General features: G+C 47.4%; 1 protein-coding gene across 1 annotated transcript in view; it reads left to right on the top strand.

The window, feature by feature from the left end:
- NBEAL2 (neurobeachin like 2) overlaps nt 1-25142 on the top strand; it is a 199812-nt gene that overhangs the window by 93513 nt on the left and 81157 nt on the right. Inside the window, exons 5-10 of the mRNA XM_077936672.1 lie at nt 848-972; nt 5633-5715; nt 9398-9483; nt 11201-11507; nt 16412-16518; nt 23565-23633. Coding sequence (XP_077792798.1) covers nt 848-972; nt 5633-5715; nt 9398-9483; nt 11201-11507; nt 16412-16518; nt 23565-23633 — 777 coding nt within the window. The remainder of the gene's footprint in view (nt 1-847; nt 973-5632; nt 5716-9397; nt 9484-11200; nt 11508-16411; nt 16519-23564; nt 23634-25142) is intronic.

Raw genomic sequence — 25142 nt, 5'->3', positions numbered from 1 at the left:
AATATGGACTAGAAACATGATAGAGCCAAGTGGTTAATCCCTTTCAACGTGCATCCTTGGTCCTCTTCCGATCATTGTTTTTTTTTTAATTTTTAATTTTCAAAGGTCTTTATTGAATCTTAACATATATACATAATAATCAAAATTCCCAATGATTCCCTCACACAAAATATAATATCTAAATTACAACAGTTGCATAATTATAAACTTAATTATAAAACCCATCAGCCACCCTCTACTTCCCTCCACAGCAATTCAATTTCTGTATATTTCTTTCTACCTAGCCCCCCCTTGCAATTATTTCTGTTAAATCCTGATTTTTCCTTCTTTCTTTATTTGTTTTGTTACTGCTTACATTTTTCATTCTAAGCCTCTTAACATGTTATTTTTAGAACAATATTTTGACACATCATCATCGAAATACTTCCACTCCATTCTTAACTTTTGATTTGATTGATACCTTATAACTGAAGTTAATTTTGCCAATTCTATATACTCGCTTAATTTACAAACCCCCTTCCGATCATTGTTGCAATGCACAGAACAACGCCCCGAGGTGACCTCTCGGACGGAGGTTTTCCTTTTGGAGCAGGCCTCAAGTCGCACGCTCGTTTTCCTCCGCCCCGCCCGGTCTTTTTTCCTTTCCTCTCCTGGCTCTCTTGGCCTTTTTATCAGATGAATTGAATGAGTGCCCAGGGCTCTTTTCACATCTTCAAAAGCACGCTTAATGACACGAATGTATTTCGGCTAGCTGTTGGGTTGGAGAAAAAGCTTTCTCCAGAACTAGAAAGGAAGGGGGGGAACCTTGCAATCTGGAGATTAACCGAGCCGCTTGTGTCCTTGGCAGCTGAAGAACACCCAGGGACAGAATTTGCGTTACCGGAGTCAGCTGGAGAACGTAACTCTCTACGTGTTGCACCTCTATGAATGCCTCTTTGATCCCTACCAGACGTGGAGGAGGCAGCTGAGCGGGTGAGTGCATTGTACAACCGGTATGGGGATCCACTGGATCATAGAATCGTAAGAGTTGGAAGGGACCTCCAGAGTCATCTAGTCCAACCCACTGCAATGCAGGAATACCCAGATCGAACCTGCAACCTTGGCGTGATTGCAGAGTGGATTTGATTTACATCAAATCGATTTAAATTACAATTTAAATCACTAGTCCGTAAGACTTGATTTAAATCATTTTCTTACAGAAAGACTCATTCTTGCTGGTATCGTAATATTTACAACCAGAGGGAAGGTTTCATTTTTGGAATGATAAACTTTCAGAGTAGTTTTTACAGTTACATCAAAAATTACTGATTTGGTTATAATATTAGAAATACACAGAGAGATAATTATGAAATTGTGGTGAGGTTCAATAAGTTAACTGTTTATATTTGGACAACTTTTCGGCTGAACTTTATCAGAAGGAGGAAAATAATCATTTCCTTAATAACAATTTAAGCAATTTATTTAACTAAAAAAAATAACATTATAGCATATGTATCCATGTTTGTTAACTGATGTGGTTAAACACTTAAAAAACAAACTTAGACTGAGTTTTATCACGCATGAAAAACATTAAAGAAATCCTTGTTTCCTGATGAATAGCCTTTGGACTAAAATGTAACTTAAACAGAAAACTATCTTTAGAAAGATTTTTCCTCCAAATGCATTTTATTTTAAAAATCCAATTTAAATTTAAAAAACGATTACAAAAAATTCATTGATTTTTATCCATTGATTATTCATTGATTATTTTTATTGGCACCACACTCTAGCCGACTGAGCTGTGCAGGCTGATTCTGCTGAACTACAACTCCCATCATCCCTGACCACTAGCCATGCCTGCTAGGGCTGATGGGAGTTGTAGTTCGGCATCACCTGGAGGGCCAACGGTTCCCTGCTCTGGGTTTAGACCTTGCATGTCAGGAAGGAGGCTTTGGCCACCGGCAGGCAACTCAGACATTAAACCAGGATCTGGTGATCATAGAATCATAGAATAGAATCATAGAGTTGGAATAGACCACAAGGGCCATCGAGTCCAACCCCCTGCCAAGCAGGAAACACCATCAGAGCACTCCTGACATATGGTTGTCAAGCCTCTGCTTAAAGACCTCCAAAGAAGGAGACTCCACCACACTCCTTGGCAGCAAATTCCACTGTCGAACAGCTCTTACTGTCAGGAAGTTCTTCCTAATGTTTAGGTGGAATCTTCTTTCTTGTTGTTTGGATCCATTGCTCCGTGTCCGCTTCTCTGGAGCAGCAGAAAACAACCTTTCTCCCTCCTCTATGTGACATCCTTTTATATATTTGAACATGGCTATCATATCACCCCTTAACCTCCTCTTCTCCAGGATAGCTGCAACCTTGGGGTTATCACTTGAGGGTCTGGTGCTGCTCAGCTGCCAAACCGAGAGAAGAGGAATTCCGGGATTTAAAAAAACAACAATTTTTAAAGTACCTTTGTTTCGCTGTTTGAACCTCTTACATGGTTCTCTATGCGTTGTGGTATTTTACGCCTTGTGACTCACTGCTATTTTTATTGCTAATAGTTTAGTAATTATTTATCGCAGTTGACTTCCTGTTAATGATTGTTTGCTGATAATTAATTTCATTGTGCACTGTTACATTCTGATGGATTATTGAGGGTTACTTTACAGTCATACCTCAGGTTACAGACGCTTCAGGTTGCGTTTTTTCAGGTTGCAGACCGCCAAAACCCAGAAGTACCGGAACGGGTTACTTCCGCGTTTCGGCGGTCGCGCGCGCGCAGGGGTGCTAAGTTGCGCTTTGCGCATGCGCAGAAGTGACGCACTGCGACCCACACGTGTGCAGGCGCGCCGCTGCAGGTTGCGAACATGCATCCCGCACGGATGACGTTCGCAACCTGAGCATCCACTGTATTTGAAATAAGTTATTTATTTTAAAGTTCTGTTATGACTTTTTTTGTATTGGATCGGATAGTTATAAGGTGTGTGTGATCCTTGTTGTTTCGTCGGCTTGTAAACTGCCCAGTGTGATGTAGAAAGGCAGTGTACAAATTAAAAATTAAATTAAATGCTTCCCAAAGGAGGCTGCTAGGCGGATGAGTTTCTTGGCTGATTATACGGTTTGCGTTTCTCTGGGGTCTTGCTACGAAGCCGGAGAAAGGCATTTCAGTGTTTACGGTTTGAAGGCGCTCTTGAGATCTGAAAATGCCCATTTCCCTTGGGGCAGGCAGAGAATGCCAAGCAGGGCTGTTAAAACAAAAGCTTCGGTTTGTTTATACCTTCCATTAATCAAGTGCACTTAATTTTACTGGGAAATCAATGAAGCGCTGGCTTGCGCCCGGCAGCAGGAGAGCGGCTGCCGTGATTTGTGGGCTCAGGTTTTTGGGCCGGCTGCCAAAATCCATTCCTGCGAAGGGTGATTGCAGATGCGTGGAACGACGAGAGTCCGGGTTGCGACTGGGGACGGGGCTGGAAGTCCGTGGCAGCTCAGCCATTTTCACGCAGGACCTCCCGGGTTCAGCTGCTGGCATTTCCAGTTAGGAAACCAGCCGGTAGGGAACCAAGTGTCAAGGATCTGTCAAGGAGACAGGTCAATCACAGGGTGGGCACAAACAGCAGCGTCCTCTGGTTCGCCTTCACCCAGCTGAGTTGGCAAGAGCACAGCGACGATAACGCCAAGGTTGCAGGTTCGATCCCCGTACGGGATGATGATGGTAATAATAATAATAATAATAATAATAATAATAATAATAATAATAATTTATTATTTATACCCTACCCATCTGGCTGGGTTTTCCTAGCCACTCTGGGCACTCTGGACGCGGGTGGCGCTGTGGGTTAAACCACAGAGCCTAGGACTTGCCGATCAGAAGGTCGGTGGTTCGAATCCTCGCGACGAGGTGAGCTCCCATTGCTCGGTCCCTGCTCCTGCCAACCTAGCAGTTCGAAAGAACGTCAAAGTGCAAGTAGATAAATAGGTACCACTCCGGCGGGAAGGTAAACGGCGTTTCCATGCACTGCTCTGGTTCGCCAGAAGCGGCTTAGTCATGCTGGTCACATGACCCGGAAGCTGTACGCCGGCTCCCTTGGCCAATAAAACGAGATGAATGCTGCAACCCCAGAGTCGGCCACGACTGGACCTAATGGTCAGGGGTCCTTTACCCATCTGGCTGGGTTTTCCTAGCCACTCTGGGCAGCTTCCAACAAAATATTGAAATACAATACAGTAGTACCTCTGGTTGCGAACAGGATCCGTTCCGGAGGCCCGTTCGCAACCTGAAAAGTGTGCAACCTGAAGCGCTTTATCTGCGCAGGTGCGCTGCGCGATTTAGCGCTTCTGCGCATGCGCAAGCGGCGAAACCCGGAAGTAACCCTTTCCGGTACTTTCGGGTCGCCGCGGGACGCAACCTGAAAAGACGTAACCTGAAGCGTCCGTAACATGAGGTATGACTGTAGTCCATCAAACATTAAAAGCTTCCTTGAACAGCTCCAACAAACAGCTCCCTCGAAAGCTGCTCCAACAACAGAGGGAGTCAAAAAGAAGGAGAGTCCTGTGTGCCTTGTCCCTTTTGTTACCTGGGCAGGTAAGGTCACGCCCACCTCTAGTCACATGCAATGGAAGGATGTCCCAGCCAGGAGGATACAGGAAGTTTTCAACTGGCTGGACCAAACATTCCCCTGCATGTCCACTCTAGGAAAACAAGGAATGTTATACTTGACTGCTACTTAGGTATCACATCCCACAGCCTTAAAGAGGATTTCCCTCCTGGGATAAAGCAGTGGGGACATAGGGAAGTGTTGGTGAGCCCTCGGGTAGACCAGTTGTCCTGATTCTGGATAAAGCAGTTTCCCGTGTTCCTAACTCCTCCTGCAACCTCTATAATAATACCTTCAGATGTCTTCTAAAAGTCTGGTAGTTGTTCTTCTCTTTGACATCTGGTGGGAGGGCGTTCCACAGGGAGGGCGCCACCACCGAGAAGGCCCTCTGCCTGGTTCCCTGTAATCTCACTCCTTGCAAGGACAGAACTGCCAGAAGGCCCTCAGCCCTGGATCTCAGTGTCTGGGCTGACGATGGGGGTGGAGACGCTCTTTCAGGTATACTGGGCCAAGGCCATTTAGGGCTTTCAAGGTCAGCACCAACACTTTGAATTGTGCTCGGAAACGTACTGGGAGCCAATGTAGGTCTTTCAAGACTGGTGTTATATGGTCTTGGTGGCCACTTCCAGTCACCAGTCTAGCTGCCGCATTCTGGATTAGTTGTAGTTTCCAGGTCACCTTCAAAGGTAGCCCCACGTAGAGTGCATTGCAGTAGTCCAAGCGGGAGATAACCAGAGCATGCACCACTCTGGCGAGACAGTCTGCAGACAGGGAGGGTCTAATCCTGCGTACCAGATGGAGCTGGTAAGCAGCTGCCCTGGGCACAGAATTAACCTGCACCTCCATGCATAGCTGTGAGTCCAAAATGACTCCCAGGCTGCACACCTGGTCCTTCAGGGGCACAGTTACCCCACTCAGGACCAGGGAGTCCTAACTAGAGGAACGCTTCTCGCTGGCGTTTGTGCTTGTGTTGTGTTGTACCACCCTGTGTGAAAGCTGCCTCCTTCGTCTACAAAACCTTTCTCACGCCCCTCTGCATTTCTCGCCTCTCCTAGGGAGATCGTCAGCATGAAAGAGAAGAGCAAATACAAGTTTGCGCCAGCTGTGTTGCCTCAGGAGTTCAACTCGTTTTTCCAAGGTAAATACTTCAGGTTCGCTCTCTCCCCACCATCGCGGCCTTCCTGGGGTTTTCCACTCAAGAACCTTGAGTGGTACCTTGCTTCTCCAGCTTAATCCGTTCCAAAACCAAAGCGTTCCAAAACCAAGGTGTGCTTTCCTATAGAAAGCAATGCACAGTGGATTAATCTGTTCCAGACTTTTAAAAACAACCCCTAAAGCAGCAATTTCACATGAATTTTGATATCTAACGAGACCACTGAGCCATAAAATGAAAGCAATAATCAATGGACTGTACTATAAAATAAATATGACAGTATTGTAGGTGATAAAAATTAAAATAATATATTTTTCTTACCTGCACTGATGATAGCCATTGTTTGGATGGGGGGCTTTTATCCATTTCTGCAGTCACACAATCAATCAGTAGCTGAACTGGGTTCCACATAGTCACAAAAACGAATTAACTGAAAAAGCCTCAAAAACAAAATCGCAAAGTAGCAGAAACAAAAGCACCAAACTTAATCAGTTTGGGAAGTCCGTTTGACTTTCGAAATGTTCGAAAACCAAGGATCAGCTTCTGATTTGGGGTAGATGCCCTGGAAGCAATAGCTGACAGCCGCATTGGATATTCGGCTTCCGAAAAACGTTTGAAAACCGGAACACTTCTGGGTTTTCAGAAATTTGAGAACCAAGGTGTTTGAGAACCAAGGTACCACTGTTTTCCTGTTCACCGCCTGTCCCGCTGTCCATGCACAACTCATCTTAACACAACTGATCCAGGTGTTTGCAACACCGAAGTTTTCCTGATCCACTCATTCCAAGTTCTGTCGTGCCAGGTAGATAAATAGGTACCGCTCCGGCTGGAAGGTAAACGGCGTTTCCATGCACTGCTCTGGTTTGCCAGAAGAGGCTTAGTCCTGCTGGCCACATGACCCAGAAGCTGTACGCCGGCTCCCTCGGCCAGTAAAGCGAGATGAGCACCGCAACCCCAGAGTCGGTCACGACTGGACCTTATGGTCAGGGGTCCCTTCACCTTGCTTAAAAATAAACAGGTTCCACTGCCCCTTCTGCCCACAAACGACATTCCCAGTCGCCTCTCTCCCAGTAAGCCTGTTTTCCAGAGTGCTGAGGGCAACCATCTTACGCCTGCCAATTTTTTTTAAGAGTGATTAAAGAGCAATTAATCTGCATTAAGTGACTTTCTTCTACCCTGGGAGACCAGATATCCCTGCCAGTTTGCATGGTCAGCCTTTTCTCCTGCCAAGATATGTATTAGATTCACATGTCAGCTCTAAAGGGGGGGGAGCATCTATGCAAACTGAAAGAAAAATAAGGGCATCTATGAGTAGCTATTTATTTTTATTTAAAAAAAAAGCAAGGGAGATGTAATTCCCCCCCCCACCCGCCAATTCCAGGCATTTAAAGTGCCATTATCTCTCCCCTTCCCCGCCAATCTAAATTTAATTCATCTCCTTTGTTGGTTTTTATTTATCCTCTGGGCTGCTGAAGGGATGACAGTCAATAAAGGCTGGGCTGATCTCCGTGAGAAGGAAGGTCTTTGCCGCTGGTTTGTCAAGAGGCTCTTCTTCAAAAAGCATCAAATTAGTTCAGGGGAATGGATTTGCAGAAACTGTTGGCAGATTTCTGATTTTTTTTATTTTCGTATCTATAAAAAACTCCCTAGGAGTTTTCAGGGGGGTTTTTTCCCCCTTGCCAGGTGCCTGCAAACTGCAAGGCACTCACATTGACTGGCTTTGGCTGCCAGTGGGGGATTTCTCTGAGCTATTTGGGTCGTTTTGGGTGCAGCCGTGTGATTACAGAACCGTAGAGTTGGAAGGGACCCCGAGGGTCATCCAGTCCAACCCTCTTGCCCAATCTGAGACTCGAACCCACAACACAGAGATTAAGAGTCTCATGCTCTCCCCGACTGAGCATGACCAACGCTTAACCCCGCTTGGTCCAAGAAGGTAGCAAGTTGCCTTATACCAGATCAGGCCATGGGTCCATCTTTCTAGCTAAGCCTCCGCTGACTCCCAGCAGCTTTCCTGGGCTTCAGGCTAGAGGTCTTTCTCAGTCTATCGGGGATCGATCCTGCATTGCAGAGCGTTGGACTAGATCAGGGGTCAGCAAACTTTTTCAGCAGGGGGCCGGCCCACTGCCCCTCAGACCTTGCGGGGGGCCAGACTATATTTTGGAAAAAATAGTGAACAAATTCCTATGCCCCACAAATAACCCAGAGGTGCATTTTAAATAAAAGGACACATTCTACTCATGTAAAAACATGCTGATTCCTGGACCATCTGCGGGCCGGATTGAGAAGGTGATTGGGCCGGATCTGGCCCCGGGATCTGGCCAGATTGAGAAGTTGATTGGGCCGGATCTGGCCCCAGGCCTGAGGTTGCCTACCCATGGACTAGATGACCCACAGGATCTCTTCCAGCTCTGCAGTTCTGCGACATTAACATTATTTCTTTAATCTCTTCTTCTATCTTGACTTTACTCTCCTTTCACTCTAACCATTTTCTGGATCCACTCAATATCTGCCAGAAATTCTACTTTTTCCACATAAATTTTGATGCATTCCTTAAAGATAGCCCATTCACTTTTTGTACCATATCTCCTCTTATCCTCCCTGTTAGTTCGGCAATATGGAAGTATTCCATCATTCTAGATAACCAGTCTGTTTTAGTTGGGACGCTGCTGCTTTTCCAATTTTTGGCAATCGATGACCTTGCCGCCCTAGTTGCATACATAAAAATTGGTCTGACCGTTCTTTTTATTTCCTCTGACATGATACCTAGGAGAAAGGATTCTGGTTTTCCCCCCAAATGAAAATCTAAACATCTTTTTCAGTTCGTTATAGATATTTTCCCAGAATCCCACGATCTCTTAGCACTCCCACCACATATGTAGAAATGTTCCAGCCCCATTGTTGCATCACCATCAGACATCACTACAGTTTTTATCAGTCTGACCGAGGTCAGGTACCATCTGTATGGTATTTTCATTACATTCTCTCTTAAATTATAGCATGCCGTAAATTTGATATCTCTTTTCCACAGCAGTTCCCATTGGCTCATCATAATATTTCCCCCTAAATCCTGGGCCCACTATACCATCACTGTCTTCCACACAGTATAGCATTAAAATAACTTATCTTTTTATTTTCAGAATATGGATAGTAATAATAAATAATAATAATAATAATAATAATAATAATAATAATAATAATAATAATTTATTTATACCCCGCCCATCTGGCTGAGTTTCCCCAGCCACTCTAGGCGGCTCCCAATCAAGTAATAAAAAAATACAGCGTTAAATATTTAAAAACTTATCTGAACAGGGCTGCCTTCAGATGTCTTTTAAAAATAAGATAGCTGCTTATTTCCATGACATCTGGTGGGAGGGCGTTCCACAGGGCGGGCGCCACTACCAAGAAGGCCCTCTGCCTGGTTCCCTGAAACCTCACTTCTCGCAATGAGGGAACCGCCAGAAGGCCCTCTGTGCTGGATCTCAGTGTCCGGGCTGAATGATCGGGGTGGAAACGATCGGGGTGGATACAGGTTATCTTTCCAAAATGAGAGCAAGCACTTGTGTTCTGTGTTACAAACCGAGCACTGCTCAGAGTTGTTCCTCTTTGTTTTCCCATGTATTTCTTCCCCATCCAAAACGCCTTTCTCTCTTGCCTCCTTCGCTAGAGTGCTTCCAAGAGGGCGAGCAGCTTCCCGAAGTCCTTCAGGTGCGGCTGATCCATCTCTTCGGCGCCATCGTCTCCGGAGCCAAGGCAAGCTTTCCTCTCTGTGAAATTCCAGGCTCTGTCTTCTGGAGGAGCCCAGGAAGTAGAGACCCTCTGCTGGTGGTACAGTTATGCTAGGGTTACCAGACGTTCCCGGGGACAGTCCCCAGATTTGCAAATCTGTCCCTGGGAAACGTGGCAGCGGCAGCCTCAGCAGCCTGGAGCCAGCCTGGTAGTTGGCTCTGGCTGGCTTCAGGAGCTGCTTATTGCCGCCGCCACTGCCAAGTGGGAACCAGGGATGTCCGGTGGTACAGATCTCCTGCCCCCTTTGTTTTGACAGATCGGGGGAGGCTTGGGAGTCGCGAGTGGGTGGCCATTGCACAGGAGGGGCGCAAGGCGCGTGGTTTCTTTGCCAGGCAAGGTGCAAAACCCTTCTTTTGCACCCTGTGAAACATACCGTATTTTTCGCTCTATAAGACGCACCAGACCATAAGGCGCACCTAGTTTTTGGAGGAGGAAAACAAGAAAAAAAAATATCTCAAGCCATTTGCACATTGTCAGGGGCTCAGGAGCAGAGGCGCAGGGGAGAGAGGAAATGGAGAGCGAAGGGGAAGAATCCGAGGGCAGCGGAGGGCAGAATGACAGTGACCCGAGAGATTCCATAAGCCTCTCCAGTGAATCAGAAGATTCCCAGAAGGGGGCGCCGATGGCCAGGGCAAGGGGGGTCCCAGGGGGGACACACCAGAAGCAGGGGGCCAGCGGAGACTCCCAGAGCAGTAGCTGGAAATCAGGGCCAGCTTCCCCACCAGAGCGTAGTGAGAGGGAAGAGCCCCATAGGTCAGAGTCAGCGTCTCCTTCGGCAAGCAGCGACAGGAGCAGTATAACGGTCAGAAGGAAGGTGGCAGGCTGGGCGCGCGCGCCAAGTTCAAATGTACAGGTGCGCGGGACAGCAGAAAGCCCGGATTGGGAACCAGGTCCTAAAGCCCGCCGGAGGGAGGGGGAAGACTCGGGGGAGTCAGCGTCAGAAGAGTCTAGAAAGGGGAAAACCCCGGCGGACAGGTGGACCCAGAGGAAGAGGGAGCAGAGAAAGAGGTGGAGCAAGGCTAGGGTCTTAAACTGGTGTCTGGGGGGAGGAGACTCAGACGGAGCTTCGGCGGTCTAGGGTTTAAGACGTAGAGCTGCGCGCCGTGGCTGTAAATGAGAAACTGAACTTCAATAAAAACTATTTAATATAACAACGGACTGGCGTTGGTCCTCTGTGAGCTGGGACCGGGGGCAGCTCTGACACACATGTTGCACATGAAGGCTCCCCCTGCCTGGAAGAGGCTGCACACGGCTTAGGCAGAAGCCAGGACAGCAAGCGGCTATCCCAGAAGCCAGATCCCTCTTGCTGTTCTGGCTTCTGGGATTCAGAATATTTTTTTTCTTGTTTTCTTGCTGTCCTGGCTTATGGGATAGCCACGTACAGCCTCTCCCGGGCAGCGGGATGAAGAAGAAGAAGGCCACATGACCCGGAAGATGACCAGTAAAGCGAGATGAGTGCCTCAACCCCAGAGTCGGCCACGACTGGACCTAATGGTCAGGGGTCCCTTTACCTTTACCTTTTGCTTATAAAACTGAATTACCAAAATGACGTGTGTCTAAAAAGTGTGTCGGCAACATGAAAACTTTGGAAAGCTCTGCTTTGGCACAGTGGGAAATACTTCAGCACAGCCTTTCTCAAGCGCAGGCTCTGAAAGCTGGTCTTGCTTGCTTTTCTCAACAGCAAAACGCTCTCCTGGTGGTCACCCCGTCCTCGGTTGAGGTCCTCATGCTGGTGCTTCGGAGGTGGTGTTCCCCGGTCAGCGGGCCCCCCAGAGACTCCAAACTGCTGCAGCTGACCCTGAAGGGCTTGGTCGGAATGGTCCACGTTCTCCACGCCAGCAGCCCTGACCAGCGCCAAGTCGAGATCCGAGCCATCTTAGACAGCTACTTCAAGGTTTTGAACTCGGACCAGCCCATGGCGTCGCTGGAAGGCTCTCCCGGCCCTCACTGGGAGGAGAGGCTCATCGCGCTCAGGGTGAACATGTTGGGTAGGTGCTGGATTCTCTTAAATAGGGCTATGTTTAAAACTTGCCATTGAGGTTTCGTTGTTGTTGTTGTTTAGTTGTTTAGTCTTGTCCGCCTCTTCGTGACCCCCTGGACCAGAGCATGCCAGGCACTTGTGTCTTCCACTGCCTCCCGCAGTTTGGTCAAACTCATGCTGGTAGCTTCGAGAACACTGTCCAACCATCTCGTCCTCTGTCGTCCCCATCTCCTTGTGCCCTCCATCTTTCCCAACATCAGGGTCTTTTCCAGGGACTCTTCTCTTCTCATGAGGTGGCCAAAGTCTTGGAGCCTCAGCTTCAGGACCTGTCCTTCCAGTGAGCACTCAGGGCTGATTTCCTTCAGAATGGAGAGGTTTGATCTTCTTGCAGTCGATGGGACTCTCAAGAGTCTCCTCCAGCATCAGAATTCAAAAGCATCCATTCTTCGGCGATCAGCCTTCTTTATGGTCCAGCTCTCACTTCCATACATCACTACTGGGAAAACCATAGCCTTAACTATACGGACCTTTGTTGGCAAGGTGATGTCTCTACTTTTTAAGATGTTGTCTAGGTTTCATACCTTTTGTTAAGTTGTGGGTGAACATATCAGATGACACAGCGATTCTTCAAACAGCTCTTATTTATTCACAGACCAGGACAGAACTGAACTGAAGGGTTCAGTCAGCCTGCTTATATAGAGCTCCAGTACAATGTAACTGTAACAATTTTCTAAAACTATCCAATCACTGAACGTCACTTTCGACCCCGTATTTGCATAACTATCTACAGTATCCCCTGCTGGCCCAGGGTGAGAACTTCAGTACATAACACCTTCTTTAACATCAGCAGCCAGGAGCGCCTCAGCCCTGTTTTTGAGTTTCCTTGAAACTTCAAACCTCAATTACTTATTACTGCTGCTTTGTTCTCTTAAATAGGGTGATGTTTAAAACTTTTTTGAATTTCTGCCCTGTTTTTTTGAGTTTGTTTGAAACTTTAAAACCTCAATTACTTATTACTACTGCTTGGTTCTCTTAAATAGGGCCATGTTTAAAACTTGTCATTGAGGTTTTCATACCTTCTTTGTAAACTCGAGGAAGCATTTTCAGCCCTGCTCTTGAGCTTGTTTGATATCACTTGAAATCTTATAACTTCTTTATTTCCTTCTGAGGAAACTGATTAGTTCAGTGAAACGAGTTTTGTAGCCGGCTTCTCGTTAAGCCTTTGTTTAATTCTAGTTTATTTTTTGATTTTTGTTATTCTATACAGTGGTACCTCTGGTTACATACTTAATTCGTTCCGGAGGTCTGTTCTTAACCTGAAACTGTTCCTAACCTGAAGCACCACTTTAGCTAATGGGGCCTCCTGCTGCTGCTGCACAATTTCTGTTCTCATCCTGAAGCAAAGTTCTTAACCAGATGTAATATTTCTGGGTTATCGTAGTCTGTAACCTGAAGCGTATGTAACCCGAGGTACCACTGTAGTCAATTACTTCTCGTTTCAGGGATTTTCACGCTAATTTCTTTTGTTCTGTGTAATTTCTTGGTTCCGTGACGGTCCTTTTTTCACTGGCCTGGATTCCGTTGTCTTTTCCACGCCTCGTCCTTGGCTGCCATCGTATACGTCTGCATGAAGCTACAGCCAATTGGGTCCTCTAGGCAGCTATCTCCAAGCTTAGTTCCCCAGGTGTTGTTTGACTACAATCCCCACCATCCCTGGTCCAATTTGGGCCAAGATGCCTTGGGCTGATGGGAGTTGTAGTTCAGGAATATCTGGGGACTCAACCTTGCGAAAGGCCGATCTAGGCCATTGGGTCTTCCAACTTGGTGGGTCATGGACTGGCCTAAGGCGGTTTGCACCAGCAGCAATAACACCATACAAGTATACGGCAAAGAAATTAAGAAATGTTTGACATTTTATTATGTTTTTATACGTGCTGGAAGCTGCCCGGAGTGGCTGGGGAAACCCAGCTAGATGAGCGGAGTATTAATAATAATAATAATAATAATAATAATAATAATAATAATAAAATGGGTCCCCCAAATGCATGTTTGGGTAAAAAAAAATGGGTCCCTTGTCTCAAAACAATGAAGATTGTTGCTTCAGGCAGTATGAACCCATGTTGCATATATATCTTTAAAAACAAACAAAAAACTCAGTGTTAAAGTTGGTAGCACATACTATAATAATAATTATTTATTATTTATTATACCCCGCCCATCTGGCTGGGTTTCCACAGACACTTTGGGTGGCTCCCAACAGAATATTAAAAACACAATAAAACACCAAACATTAAAAACTTCCCTAAACAGGGCTGCCTTCGGATGTCTTCTAAAAGTCAGACAGTTGTTTATTTCCTTGACATCTGATGGGAGGGTGTTCCACAGAGCGGGCGCCACCACCGAGAAGGCCCTCTGCCTGGTTCCCTGTAGCCTCACTTCTCGCAGTGAGGGAACCGCCAGAAGGCCCTCGGAGCTGGACCTCCGTGTCCGGGCTGGAGACGCGCCTTCAGGTATACTGGGCCGAGGCCGTTTAGGGCTTGAAAGGTCAGAACCAACACTTTGAATTGTGCTCGGAAACATATTGCTCTTTTCCCAGTGGTGTGGCGAGTCAAGGGGAAATCCCACTGTGGAGAGCTTTAAATTCCAAGTACCCTGCTCTTCTAGAACTAAGTTGGAAGGGCTGCCATGGAAACAGGTTGTACGTTGCTAGGGTGGTGGCGTGGAGGGACGCAGCTCCTTGCTCCCATCTTCCAAAAAGGTATCAGTCCATTAGAAGGAAGGATCACATTCAAAAAGGCAGTCTCTAGTTTTGAAGGCCCCTTGAGCACCTTCATTTCTGCCAACTTCTGTCATCAGAGACTGATGCATCGCAAGGACTGTAGAGTTGCTAGAATAAGCAAGCTCCCTTCTGGAGCCTTTGCTTTCGACATCTGTGAATTGGGCTTGATCAGTGCAGGAAAGCAAATAGCGCCTGGCTATTTCTCAGAGCATCACAGTTGTTCAAACTGGCATGCCTTGGTGCAGTGCCCAGTGCCAGATTTACATAGCTAAACAAGCTATGAGGTGCAGGTGGCGCTGTGGGTTAAACCACAGAGCCTAGGACTTGCTGATCAGAAGGTCGGCGGTTCCCAGCAACGGGGTGAGCTCCCGTTGCTCGGTCCCTGCTCCTGCCCACCTAGCAATTCAAAAGCACATCAAAGTGCAAGTAGATAAATAGGTACCGCTCTTGCGGGAAGGTAAACGGCGTTTCCGTGCGCTGCTCTGGTTCGCCAGAAGCGGCTTAGTCATGCTGGCCACATGACCCAGAAGTTGTCTGCCGGCTCCCTTGGCCAATAAAGCGAGATGAGCGCCGCAACCCCAGAGTCAGACCAAGTCCTAGGCTCTGTGGTTTAACCCACAGCACCACCCGCGTCCCTTTTTAAACTTAGGTTTTATTAAATTTTCATAACTTTATCCAATTAATTTCAAATTTCTTCTACACCTCTCTGATAATTTGACTTCCCACCTTCCCTTCCATGCTGTTTTTATCCCCATCCCCTTCACTTACTGCATAATATCACATATCCCTCTCATTTATATTCCTCTATTCCATATACGGAAGGGTGGCGCTGTGGGTTAAACCACAGAGCCTAGGGCTTGGCCATCAGAAGGTTGGCTCCCTCGGCCTATAGTGCGAGATGAGTGCCGCAACCCCAGAGTCGTCCACGACTAGACCTAATGGTCAGGGGTCCCTTTACCTTTATTCCGTCTACTATCACTTTCTTCCTGTTGCTCAAGTTTCAAACCCTCCCCGCGATTTCATTTGGTTATGATATTTTTTTTCAAATGATCCCCAAAGGTCTTCCCCTCTTCCACAAATTGTCCGACATATTGATCTCTTCCTTTGACCATCCCTTTTGGCCCCAAGCCTTGTGTAAACAGGAGTGGAGGGTACAGACTCCTGGAAGGAGAGTTGGAGGAGTGGAAATCTTCAGGAACTGAGTGCAGGGACAAAGCGTCGCGGGAGCAGGAAAGCCTTTCTGCTGCAATCATTGTTCTCGTACGGCTCTCTGTTTAGCAAAAATGCTGGGGTACCTGAATTTCAGTCCACCTCCATCAATCTAAAGGTTTATGCTCTGGCTGTTGTGTGCTGATGGTTTTTTCATCTCCGCCAAGCTAAGCAGTTGGCTCCTTACCTCTCTCGCCCTGACCTAGCCACTGTTATCCACGCGGCGGTCACCTCCAGACTGGATTATTGTAACTCGCTGTATGTGGGGCTGCCCTTGAAGCTGACCCAGAAACTCCAGCGGGTGCAGATTGCCGCAGTGAGACTCCTTACGGGGTCCTCGCTGCGAGATCACATTCACCCGGTGCTCTACCAGCTGCACTGGCTCCCGGTGGGGTACAGGATCAGGTATAAGGTCTGGTTTTAACCTTTAAAGCCCTATACGGCCTAGGACCCTCGTACCGACAGGACCACCTCTCCTGGTATGTCCCACGGAGGACCTTACGGTCTTCAAACAAAAACATCCTGAAGGTCCCAGGCCACAGAGAGATTAGGCTGGTCTCAACTAGGGCCAGGGCCTTTTCAGTACTGGCCCCGATCTGGTGGAATGCTCTGTCACAAGTGACTAGGGCCCTGTGGGACTTGACATCTTTCTGCAGGGCCTGCAAGACAGAGCTGTTCCACCAAGCCAAGGCACAGTCTGACTCCCTCCTTTGGCAATCTTCACAGAACTTTAGCCTAATGCTTGCCATCAAATTGAGTTGAATTAATTTTATAATGAAATGATTTTAGAATGTTGTACTATTTTATTGTTGTTAGCTTCGGCTGGGGAGGGCGGGATATAAATAAAATTTATTATTATTATTATTATTATTATTATTATTATTATTATTAGTGAGATCCTTTGTCTTCTACCTCCGCTGCAGATGCCATTCCGGAAATGTTAAACTGCGATGACCGTCCCGTCCTGCAGGCCCTCTTCCTGAGCAACAACTGCTTCGAGCACATCATACGCCTGATCCAGAACAGTAAGGTACAGTAATAATACAGTACCATCCTTGGGGGTTTGGCTTTGCATTCACTTGAGTCCTATCAAATGGCTTTAAAAAACAATTTTTTAAAAAATCCTGCTTTTGGAAAGGAGTCCGGCTAACGCCGTCGCCCAAGGCAATGCCAGTTTTACAAGAGATGCTCAAATCTCTCTTTGAATATCCCCTAGTCGTGGTGCAGTTAAGGCACACACACACACACACACACACACACACACACACGCTTGAAAATAATGGCATTTTGTGTGCCTTTTCTGTTCCCCTTGCTACCCTGAGCTCTTGGGAGAAAAAGCAGAATAAAAGTAGAACAGATAACATCGCAGTTGAGGGTCTGAGATGCCTAAAGCTGAGCTTACGAGCTCAGAAACCAGGGGTGTTCTGGTTCACAGCGGCCAGGAAAAGTTACCGTATTTTTTGCACCATAACACTCACTTTTTTCCTCCTAGAAAGTAAGGGGAAATGTCTGTGCGTGTTATGGAGCGAATGCCTACGGATGGCGGGGGGGATCTGCTGCAGTCGTAAGCAGAGGATCCATGGTTCCCCTTCCTTCCCTCCTCCGTGGCTCGCTTTGAAACAGCAAAGCGGGAGAAGAGCCGCGGAGTGGGGAGGAGAGAGGGACAGAGAGCCTGCTTGCTTTAAAGGAGCAAAGTGGGAGAGGAGAGGAGCCTTCTCCCCTTAAACCCCTCTTCTGCATTATTAGCAGCATCCTTCTCCACCCACCCCACGCGTGCTCCTTGTCCCTTGAGTGCTTTTCCTTCCCTCCCCACTTAAAACATGGTTACAAAGCACAGATCCACATGGATCCTCAGGATTTTTGCACTGGGTCACCCCAAATTCACCATCAGATCACATAGCATGTCCATGGCTACATCTTGCACCAAAAAAAATCACGCACCCACTGTTGCCTGGGGCCGCAGTGGTGCAAAAACGTGGCTACAAAGCATGGATCCACATGGATCCTCAGGATTTTTGCACTGGGCTACTCCAAACTCACTGTCAGATCACATGTCTGTGGCCACAGCATGAACCACAAAAATCATACATCCACTGTTTCGTTTAGAATATTTTTTTTCTTGTTTTCCTCCTCTAAACACTACGTGCGTGTTATGGTCGGGTGTGCATGTTATAGAGCGAAAAATACGGTAATCTCCGGGGTGCAAAATTGAGCCTTTTCAAGCGGCATGAGCCATTGGTCAGGTGGGAGAAGTATGTCTCGTCCCTCTGCATTCCCCAGGTCTTTCCCTATTATTATTATTATTATTATTATTATTATTATTATTATTATTATTATTATTATTATACCACCCTTCATCCAAAGTTCACAGGGTGGTTCACAACATACGAAAACAAAGAATACATAATGAAACAAAAGCAAAACAGACCAGTGACACCCCTTCCCACAATGGTACAATTATTATATTTAAAACAATGATGAATATGAGGGGTGAGGGCTGCAAACTACTAGCTGCCAGGTTACGAAAAAAGATAAAAACAAGGCGTACAATGAAAACCCTGTGAAAAATAGTTTTTTACTCGGATTGCCATTTGTTCCAATCTGTCTTTAAAGAGCGAGTTTTCCCTGGGAAGGGATGATGGGGCGGGGGGGGGAGCCGCTTGGACCCGTGTTTTCTAGGCACGGCGCAGGCAGAAGTGTGGGCGAAGCTTTTGCCTTCGTTGGGGATGGGGAGCCTGTCTTGCTGGACCACGAGTCCCAGGACTCCTGATCATTGGCCGTGGTGGCAGAGACTGATGAGAGTTGGAGTCCCAGGACATCTGGAGGGCCAAAAGTGTCTCACCTCCGGCCTTTGGGCTTGGAGATTTGCCGGTGAACCTGCAGAAGGAAGCAATGGGGGTGGTCGGAAGAGAGGGGAGGAATGATAGCAGCCTTCCTGCAGAACAAATCAAGATGCTTTGGTGCTTTGTATCTAAGCATCCTCCACGGATCCTGCAGAGTCCTTACGTAGGTTCCCTATTGGTAGGAGAAAATAACAGAGGCCAACCAGAGAATATTGAGAAGCAAATTTTTTATCAGATCTTTATTGATCTGTTGCAACAGGGTCCTCACTCACCACACGAAGGAGGGAGGAGGAGCCCAGAACAATGGCGCGCAAGGCCTTATAAAGACTTTTGAAATTGCCACCCTGTAGATCAAGACCACCCCCAGAAACATCATACATACATCAATCACAGAAGGGGTGTAACCTAAGACCACCCCTCAGATACATCATACCTACATCACAGAAAAGGCGGTCTACAACAGAAATTTGAATGTTGTTTTTCTCCTGTCGTTATTTATCTCCTGTCTGGCAGGTTACTTGATTGCTTACTTGATTGGATTGCCTGGGGAGCCTGGCCAGTCTTTTGTAATGATAAATACTTAGTTCCTGGGCCAGGTCACAGGCTCACACCCTATTCCAACACAGACATACCCTTAAGACAGGATTTGTGAGGAAAGAGACAATGGGGAGGTTTCCCACTTTGACCTTGGAGAGAAAACATTTGCTCAGTTTAGGAATCAAAATGGTTCCAGGTCGGTCTTACTGTGCTGATCTATGTACGTGCTTGGTTGGTACACTTATGAACATTTAACATATATCTAAGACAAAATTCCTATCACACACACAGTTTCCATAATTTCTTCCAGTCATGGGATCAGGGCCTTTTCTCGCCACGTAGGCGCAGAATTGGGCGAGAGCAAAATATGAAACGCAGTTCGAATTCCACAAAAAGTATAAACGTGCCATAAAGATACAGATAAAATTACTCAAGCACACTAATGCATGATCTCGTACATCGAGATTCCTAAACACCCAACTGATGTGACGAAACAGTGAGTAGACTTATACTGCTCCCTGTTCCTTGTTGCATTGTTTTGCTGCTTTGGCGTCGTTCTGGACTGTCCGAGAACATACATTGTTGTGTCTGAGTGATTTTTATCCCTTTTTTTCTTGTGCCTTTATACTTCTTCGCATGGTCGGAGTTTATTCTTGCGGGTTTTTGCAGCTGTTCACGTACCACATTTTTTGCTCTATAGGACGCACTTTTCCCCCTCCAAAAATTAAGGGGAAATGTGTGTGTGTCCTATGGAGTGAATGCAGGCTCCTTGGCTTCAGCGATAGGAACGCAAAGCCTCCAAAGCTCAGAGGGAGCGCTCCCTCCGCACTCCGGAGGCTATGCGTTGCTTTCGCTGAAGCCTGGAGAGCGAGAGGGGTCGGTGCGCACCAACCCCTCTCGATCTCCCGGCTTCAGGGATAGCTGCCTGAAGCCTTTGGAGCGCAGCGGGAACTCGCGCTGCGCTCCAAAGGCTTCGGGTTCCTTTTGCTGAAGCCGGGAGAGCTTCAGTTTCATTTCTCCTGCCGCTTCGCTGAAGGGGCGCTGAGCAAAGAGGGGGATAATTTTTTTTTTCTTGTTCTCCCCCTCTAAAACAAGGTGCGTCCTATGGTCGGGTGTGTTCTATAGAGCGAAAAATATGGTACATCTTTTTGCTGCTGTCCAGTTCTTTGTCTTAGGCCAAAGGTGGAGGTTCAGAATTTCATATCGCTTTTGGGCCTTGCTGATGTAGCGGGAGTACCTGCAAACACCGGAGAGAGAGAGAGAGAGAGAGAGAGAGAGAGAGAGAGAGATGGTAGACACGTTCATTCCCACAAAACTTACATCCTGCAAAAGGCTGAACCAGCTTTCTTCTGCCTTCCTTCCCGCCCCGCTGAGCTGACCTGGAGGTGCTAAGCTCCCATTTTAGCCGCAATTGCTTTGAAGCTGTTTGCCACAATCCTCCTTAGGAATCTTAACCAGGCTTTTCTCCGCTTCTACCCTGTGATTTAAGCATCAGTGTAATGCCTGCACCGTGGGGCGTCTCTGGGAAACGGCTTTATAGTCCGTGCTTACTGCTTTCAGCAGCTGACGGGCATTTTTATTCATTGGACGCATACAGCCGGGCTCATGTTCAAAGATTCTGGGGCTTTATTTGTGTGCGCGCACGCATACACATGTTGGGACAAGCGCCACGGAATAAGAACAACAGCAACAATAACAATTTTATTATTTGTATGGCGTCCATCTGACTGGGTTGCCCCAGCCACACTCCCAACAAAAATATTAAAAACACAAAAAAATCAACCTTTACAAACTTCCCTGAGCTAGGCTGCCTCCAGATGTCATCTCAAGGTTGTGTAGTTCTTTATCTCCTTAACATCTGATGGGAGGACGTTCCACAGGGTGGGTGCCACCACCAAGAAGGCCCTCTGATGGTTCCCTGTAACATCACTTTTCACGGTGATGAAACTGCCAGAAGGCCCTCAGAGGTGGACCTCAGTGTCCTGGCTGGATGATGGGGGTTAGAGGCTCTCCTTTGGGTATACAGGGCCGAGACCGTTTAGAGCTGCAATTCTCTGGGTCCCCAGATGTTGTTGGACTACAACTCCCATCATCCCTGAGCTCTGGCCTTGCTAGCTAGGGGTGATGGGAGTTGTAGTTCAACAACATCTGGGGACCCACAGGTTGAGAAAGGCTGGTTTAGAGCTTTGAGGCTATTATTGTTATTTATTACAGTGGTACCTTGGTTCTCAAACTTAATCCGTTCCGGAAGTCCGTTCCAAAACCAAAGTGTTCCAAAACCAAGGTGCGCTTTCCCATAGAAACTAATGCAAAATGGATTAATCCGTTCCAGACTTTTAAAAACAAACCCAAAACCAGCAATTTGACATGACTTTTACTATCTGACGAGACCATGGATCCATAAAATGAAAGCAATAAACAATGTGCTGCAGTTACAGAATCAATCAATCAGTAGCTGAACTGGGCTCCATACAGTCACAAAAACAAACAAAAAAGAGCCTCAAAAACAAAAACTCAAAATAAACAACAAATGTATTTGCTCAACATAACACTCAAAACGGAAGCGTGGCCCTCCAATCGGAAGCGTAACACTCAAAACGGAGCACGTTCGGCTTTCGAAAAATGTTCGCAAACCAGAACCCTTTCCTCCGGGTTTGCAGTGTTTGAGTTCCAAGTTGTTTGAGTATCAAGGCGTTTGAGAACCAATTTAGCACTGTACAGTGGTACCTCGGGTTACATACGCTTCAGGTTACAGATTCTGCTAACCCAGAAATAGTGCTTCAGGTTAAGAACTTTGCTTCAGGATGAGAACAGAAATCGTTCGGTGGCGGAACGGCAGCAGCAGGAGGCCCCATTAGCTAAAGTGGTGCTTCAGGTTTAAGAACAGTTTCAGGTTAAGAACAGACCTCCAGAATGAATTAAGTACTTAACCCGAGGTACCACTGTATTAAGATGCACATATCGGGACTGGATTCTTCATAGGTGTATCAAGAAGGGAGCATCTGCAGCCACACTATTAGAAATGTCACATGCTCAGCCTCTTGGGTTTCTCACATTTTACATACCACGAACCCCACACCTTCTAAACCCGCCCTTGCAGTCCTTTGGCTTAGAAATGCAGCTGTGCTTCTCAGGAGGTGGGTTTTGGTGCTCAATATGCTGCCGTTCTTACACTTCTACAGATTCATAGCATACACATGGTCCTAACTTTGGCCGTTTCTCATGTTGGTGGAATACTACTACTACTACTACTAATAATAATAATAATAATAATAATAACAATAACAATAATTTATTATTTATACCCCACCCATCTGGCTGAGTTTCCCCAGCCACTCTGGGCGGCTTCCAATCAAGTGTTTAAAAAGTACAGCATTAAATATTTAAAAACTTCCCTAAACAGGGCTGCTTTCAGATGTCTTTTAAAGAGAAGATAGCTGCTTATTTACTTGACATCTGATGGGAGGGCATTCCACAGGGCGGGTGCCACCACCGAGAAGGCCCTCTGCCTGGTTCCTCTGTAACCTCACTTCTCGCAGGGAGGGAACCACCAGAAGGCCCTCGGCGCTGGATCTCAGTGTCTGGGCTGAAAGATGGAGGTGGAGACGCTCCTTCAGGTATACAGGACCGAGGCCGTTTAGGGCTTTAAAGGTCAGACCAACACTTTGAATTGTGCTTGGAAACGTACTGGGAGCCAATGCAGATCTCTCAGGACTGGTGTTATGTGGTCTTGGCGCATTCTGGAATAATTGCAGTTTCTGGGTCACCTTCAAAGGTAGCTCCACGTAGAGCGCACTGCAGTAGTCCAAGCGGGAGATAACTAGAACATGCACCACTCTGGCGAGACAGACAGTGGGCAGGGAGGGTCTCAGCCTGCGTACCAGATGGAGCTGGGAGACAGCCGCCCTGGACACAGAATTAACCTGTGCCTCCATGGTCAGCTGCGAGTCCAAAATGACTCCCAGGTGGAACACGGACTTGTCGTATAGCCTTGGGGCGAATGCTGAGACGGGCGTTCAGATGCCCTCAGACGCCTCAGCCTCGACCAGCCTGTGCATTTGACCTGCCATGAGCTTTCTACATTTGGCAACGATGCAAGATGTAATGAAGCGCTGGCCCTCAACGCGGCTGTGGCTAGCCCTGGCCTAGCCTGTGCCTGTTCTCCTCCTTCCTCATAGAATCATAGAGTTGGAAGAGACCACAAGGGCCATCGAGTCCAACCCCCTGCCAAGCAGGAAACACCATCAGCGCACTCCTGACATATGGTTGTCAAGCCTCTGCTTAAAGACCTCCAAAGAAGGAGACTCCACCACACTCCTTGGCAGCAAATTCCACTGTCGAACAGCTCTTACTGTCAGGAAGTTCTTCCTAATGTTTAGGTGGAATCTTCTTTCTTGTAGTTTGGATCCATTGCTCCGTGTCCGCTTCTCTGGAGCAGCAGAAAACAACCTTTCTCCCTCCTCTATAGGACATCCTTTTATATATTTGAACATGGCTATCATATCACCCCTTAACCTCCTCTTCTCCAGGCTAAACATGCCCAGCTCCCTTAGCCGTTCCTCATAAGGCATCGTTTCCAGGCCTTTGACCATTTTGGTTGCCCTCCTCTGGACACGTTCCAGTTTGTCAGTCCTCGCTTGCTTCCCTCTCCCTTCTCCCTTGAATGACCTTGGTTTTCTGACCCCGTTTCCGACAGCTCTACCTGAGTGGGGAATGCAAAGCGTCCGGGGACGATTCTGCCGCGACCGAGACGGAAACCCACCAGGTATTGCCTGCAGCTTGTGGTGTGTGAGATGGTGGGCTTTGCACGGGGGCTTGCATGCGCTCTCCTTTTTCCTTCACGGGGCACGGAGGGATTTCCCGGGATTTGAAAAGAGGTAAATTAAATAATATGGAAGAGGTAAGAATAATAAAGGCAAAGGGACCCCTGACCATTAGGTCCAGTCGTGGCCGACTCTGGGGTTGCGGCGCTCATCTCGCTTTATTGGCCAAGGGAGCCGGCGTACAGCTTCTGGGTCATGTGGCCAGCAGGACTAAGCCGCTTCTGGTGAACCAGAGCAGCACACGGAAACGGCGTTTACCTTCCCGCCGGAGTGGTACCTATTTATCTACTTGCACTTTTGTGCTTTTGAACTGCTAGGTTGGCAGGAACTGGGACCAAGCAACCTGAGCTCACCCCTTTGTGGGGATTCGAACCGCCGACCTTCTGATAGGCATGTCCTAGGCTTTGTGGTTTAACCCACAGCGCCACCCGCGTCCCGTAAGAATAATAAAAGTCTGCTTTTCCGGCCAATTCTGGCTAGGCGTCTCTGGGAGAATGAATGGAACCGAGAAAGGACTTACAAGGGTGGAGAGTGGACGGTTCCTTGCTGCAGAGGGAAGTTTTTGTCAGGAGCTCATCCTACACTCAAGTAGGACCCTGGCAGAGACACATGCATGTTCTCTCCCTCTTGGTCGATCGTTCGGGGGCTTCGAAAGCTTTCTTCGGCCCGAACATCACAGCAACCAATGCCAACAGACATCGGCACACCTAGGGATCCGCAGAGTGTTTGCAGTTTGTGTAACAGACCTCAGCAACTCACTATTTTGGGTAATCTACTTTATTTACATAAGGGACACGAATGGCGCTGTGGGTTAAACCACAGAGCCTAGGACTTGCCAATCAGAAGGTCGGCGGTTCGAATCCCCACGACAGGGTGAGCTCCCGTTGCTCAGTCCCTGCTCCTGCCAACCTAGCAGTTCAAAAGCACATCAAAGTGCAAGTAGATAAATAGGTACCACTCCGGCAGGAAGGTAAACGGCGTTTCCGTGCACTGCTCTGGTTCGCCAGAAGCGGCTTAGTCATGCTGGCCACATCACCCGGAAGCTGTACGCCGGCTCCCTCGGCCAATAAAGTGAGATGAGCGCTGCAACCCCAGAGTCGGCCACGACTGGACCTAACGGTCAGGGGTCCCTTTACCTTTACCTTTAAGGTGCTACTGGAAAGAATTTTTTTATCTCCTTTCCTGAGTCAGACTCCAGCCTCCTGCCTCCCTTATCCGAGTTCACACTACTCAGTTTTCTGACAGTCCCTGACATTCATACAGCACCTTGAATTTTATGTGGGTTTTTTTGCATTCAGTTTGCCGTATCGAGGCAAACTCGCTTAGTTTTCCTTTGTGTGGACAGTACCAAGCTAGGCTGTGTCCACATGAGAGGGCCCAGCCATGCAACACTTGCCGCACAAAATTTTCTCACTTTGGGCTCCTTCCTTCTGGCTGCCGCACGTTGCTTG

Source organism: Podarcis muralis, chromosome 12 (assembly GCF_964188315.1).
Source record: "Podarcis muralis chromosome 12, rPodMur119.hap1.1, whole genome shotgun sequence".
NCBI lineage: Eukaryota > Metazoa > Chordata > Lepidosauria > Squamata > Lacertidae > Podarcis > Podarcis muralis.
This window is presented reverse-complemented; position numbering and strand designations above follow the sequence as displayed.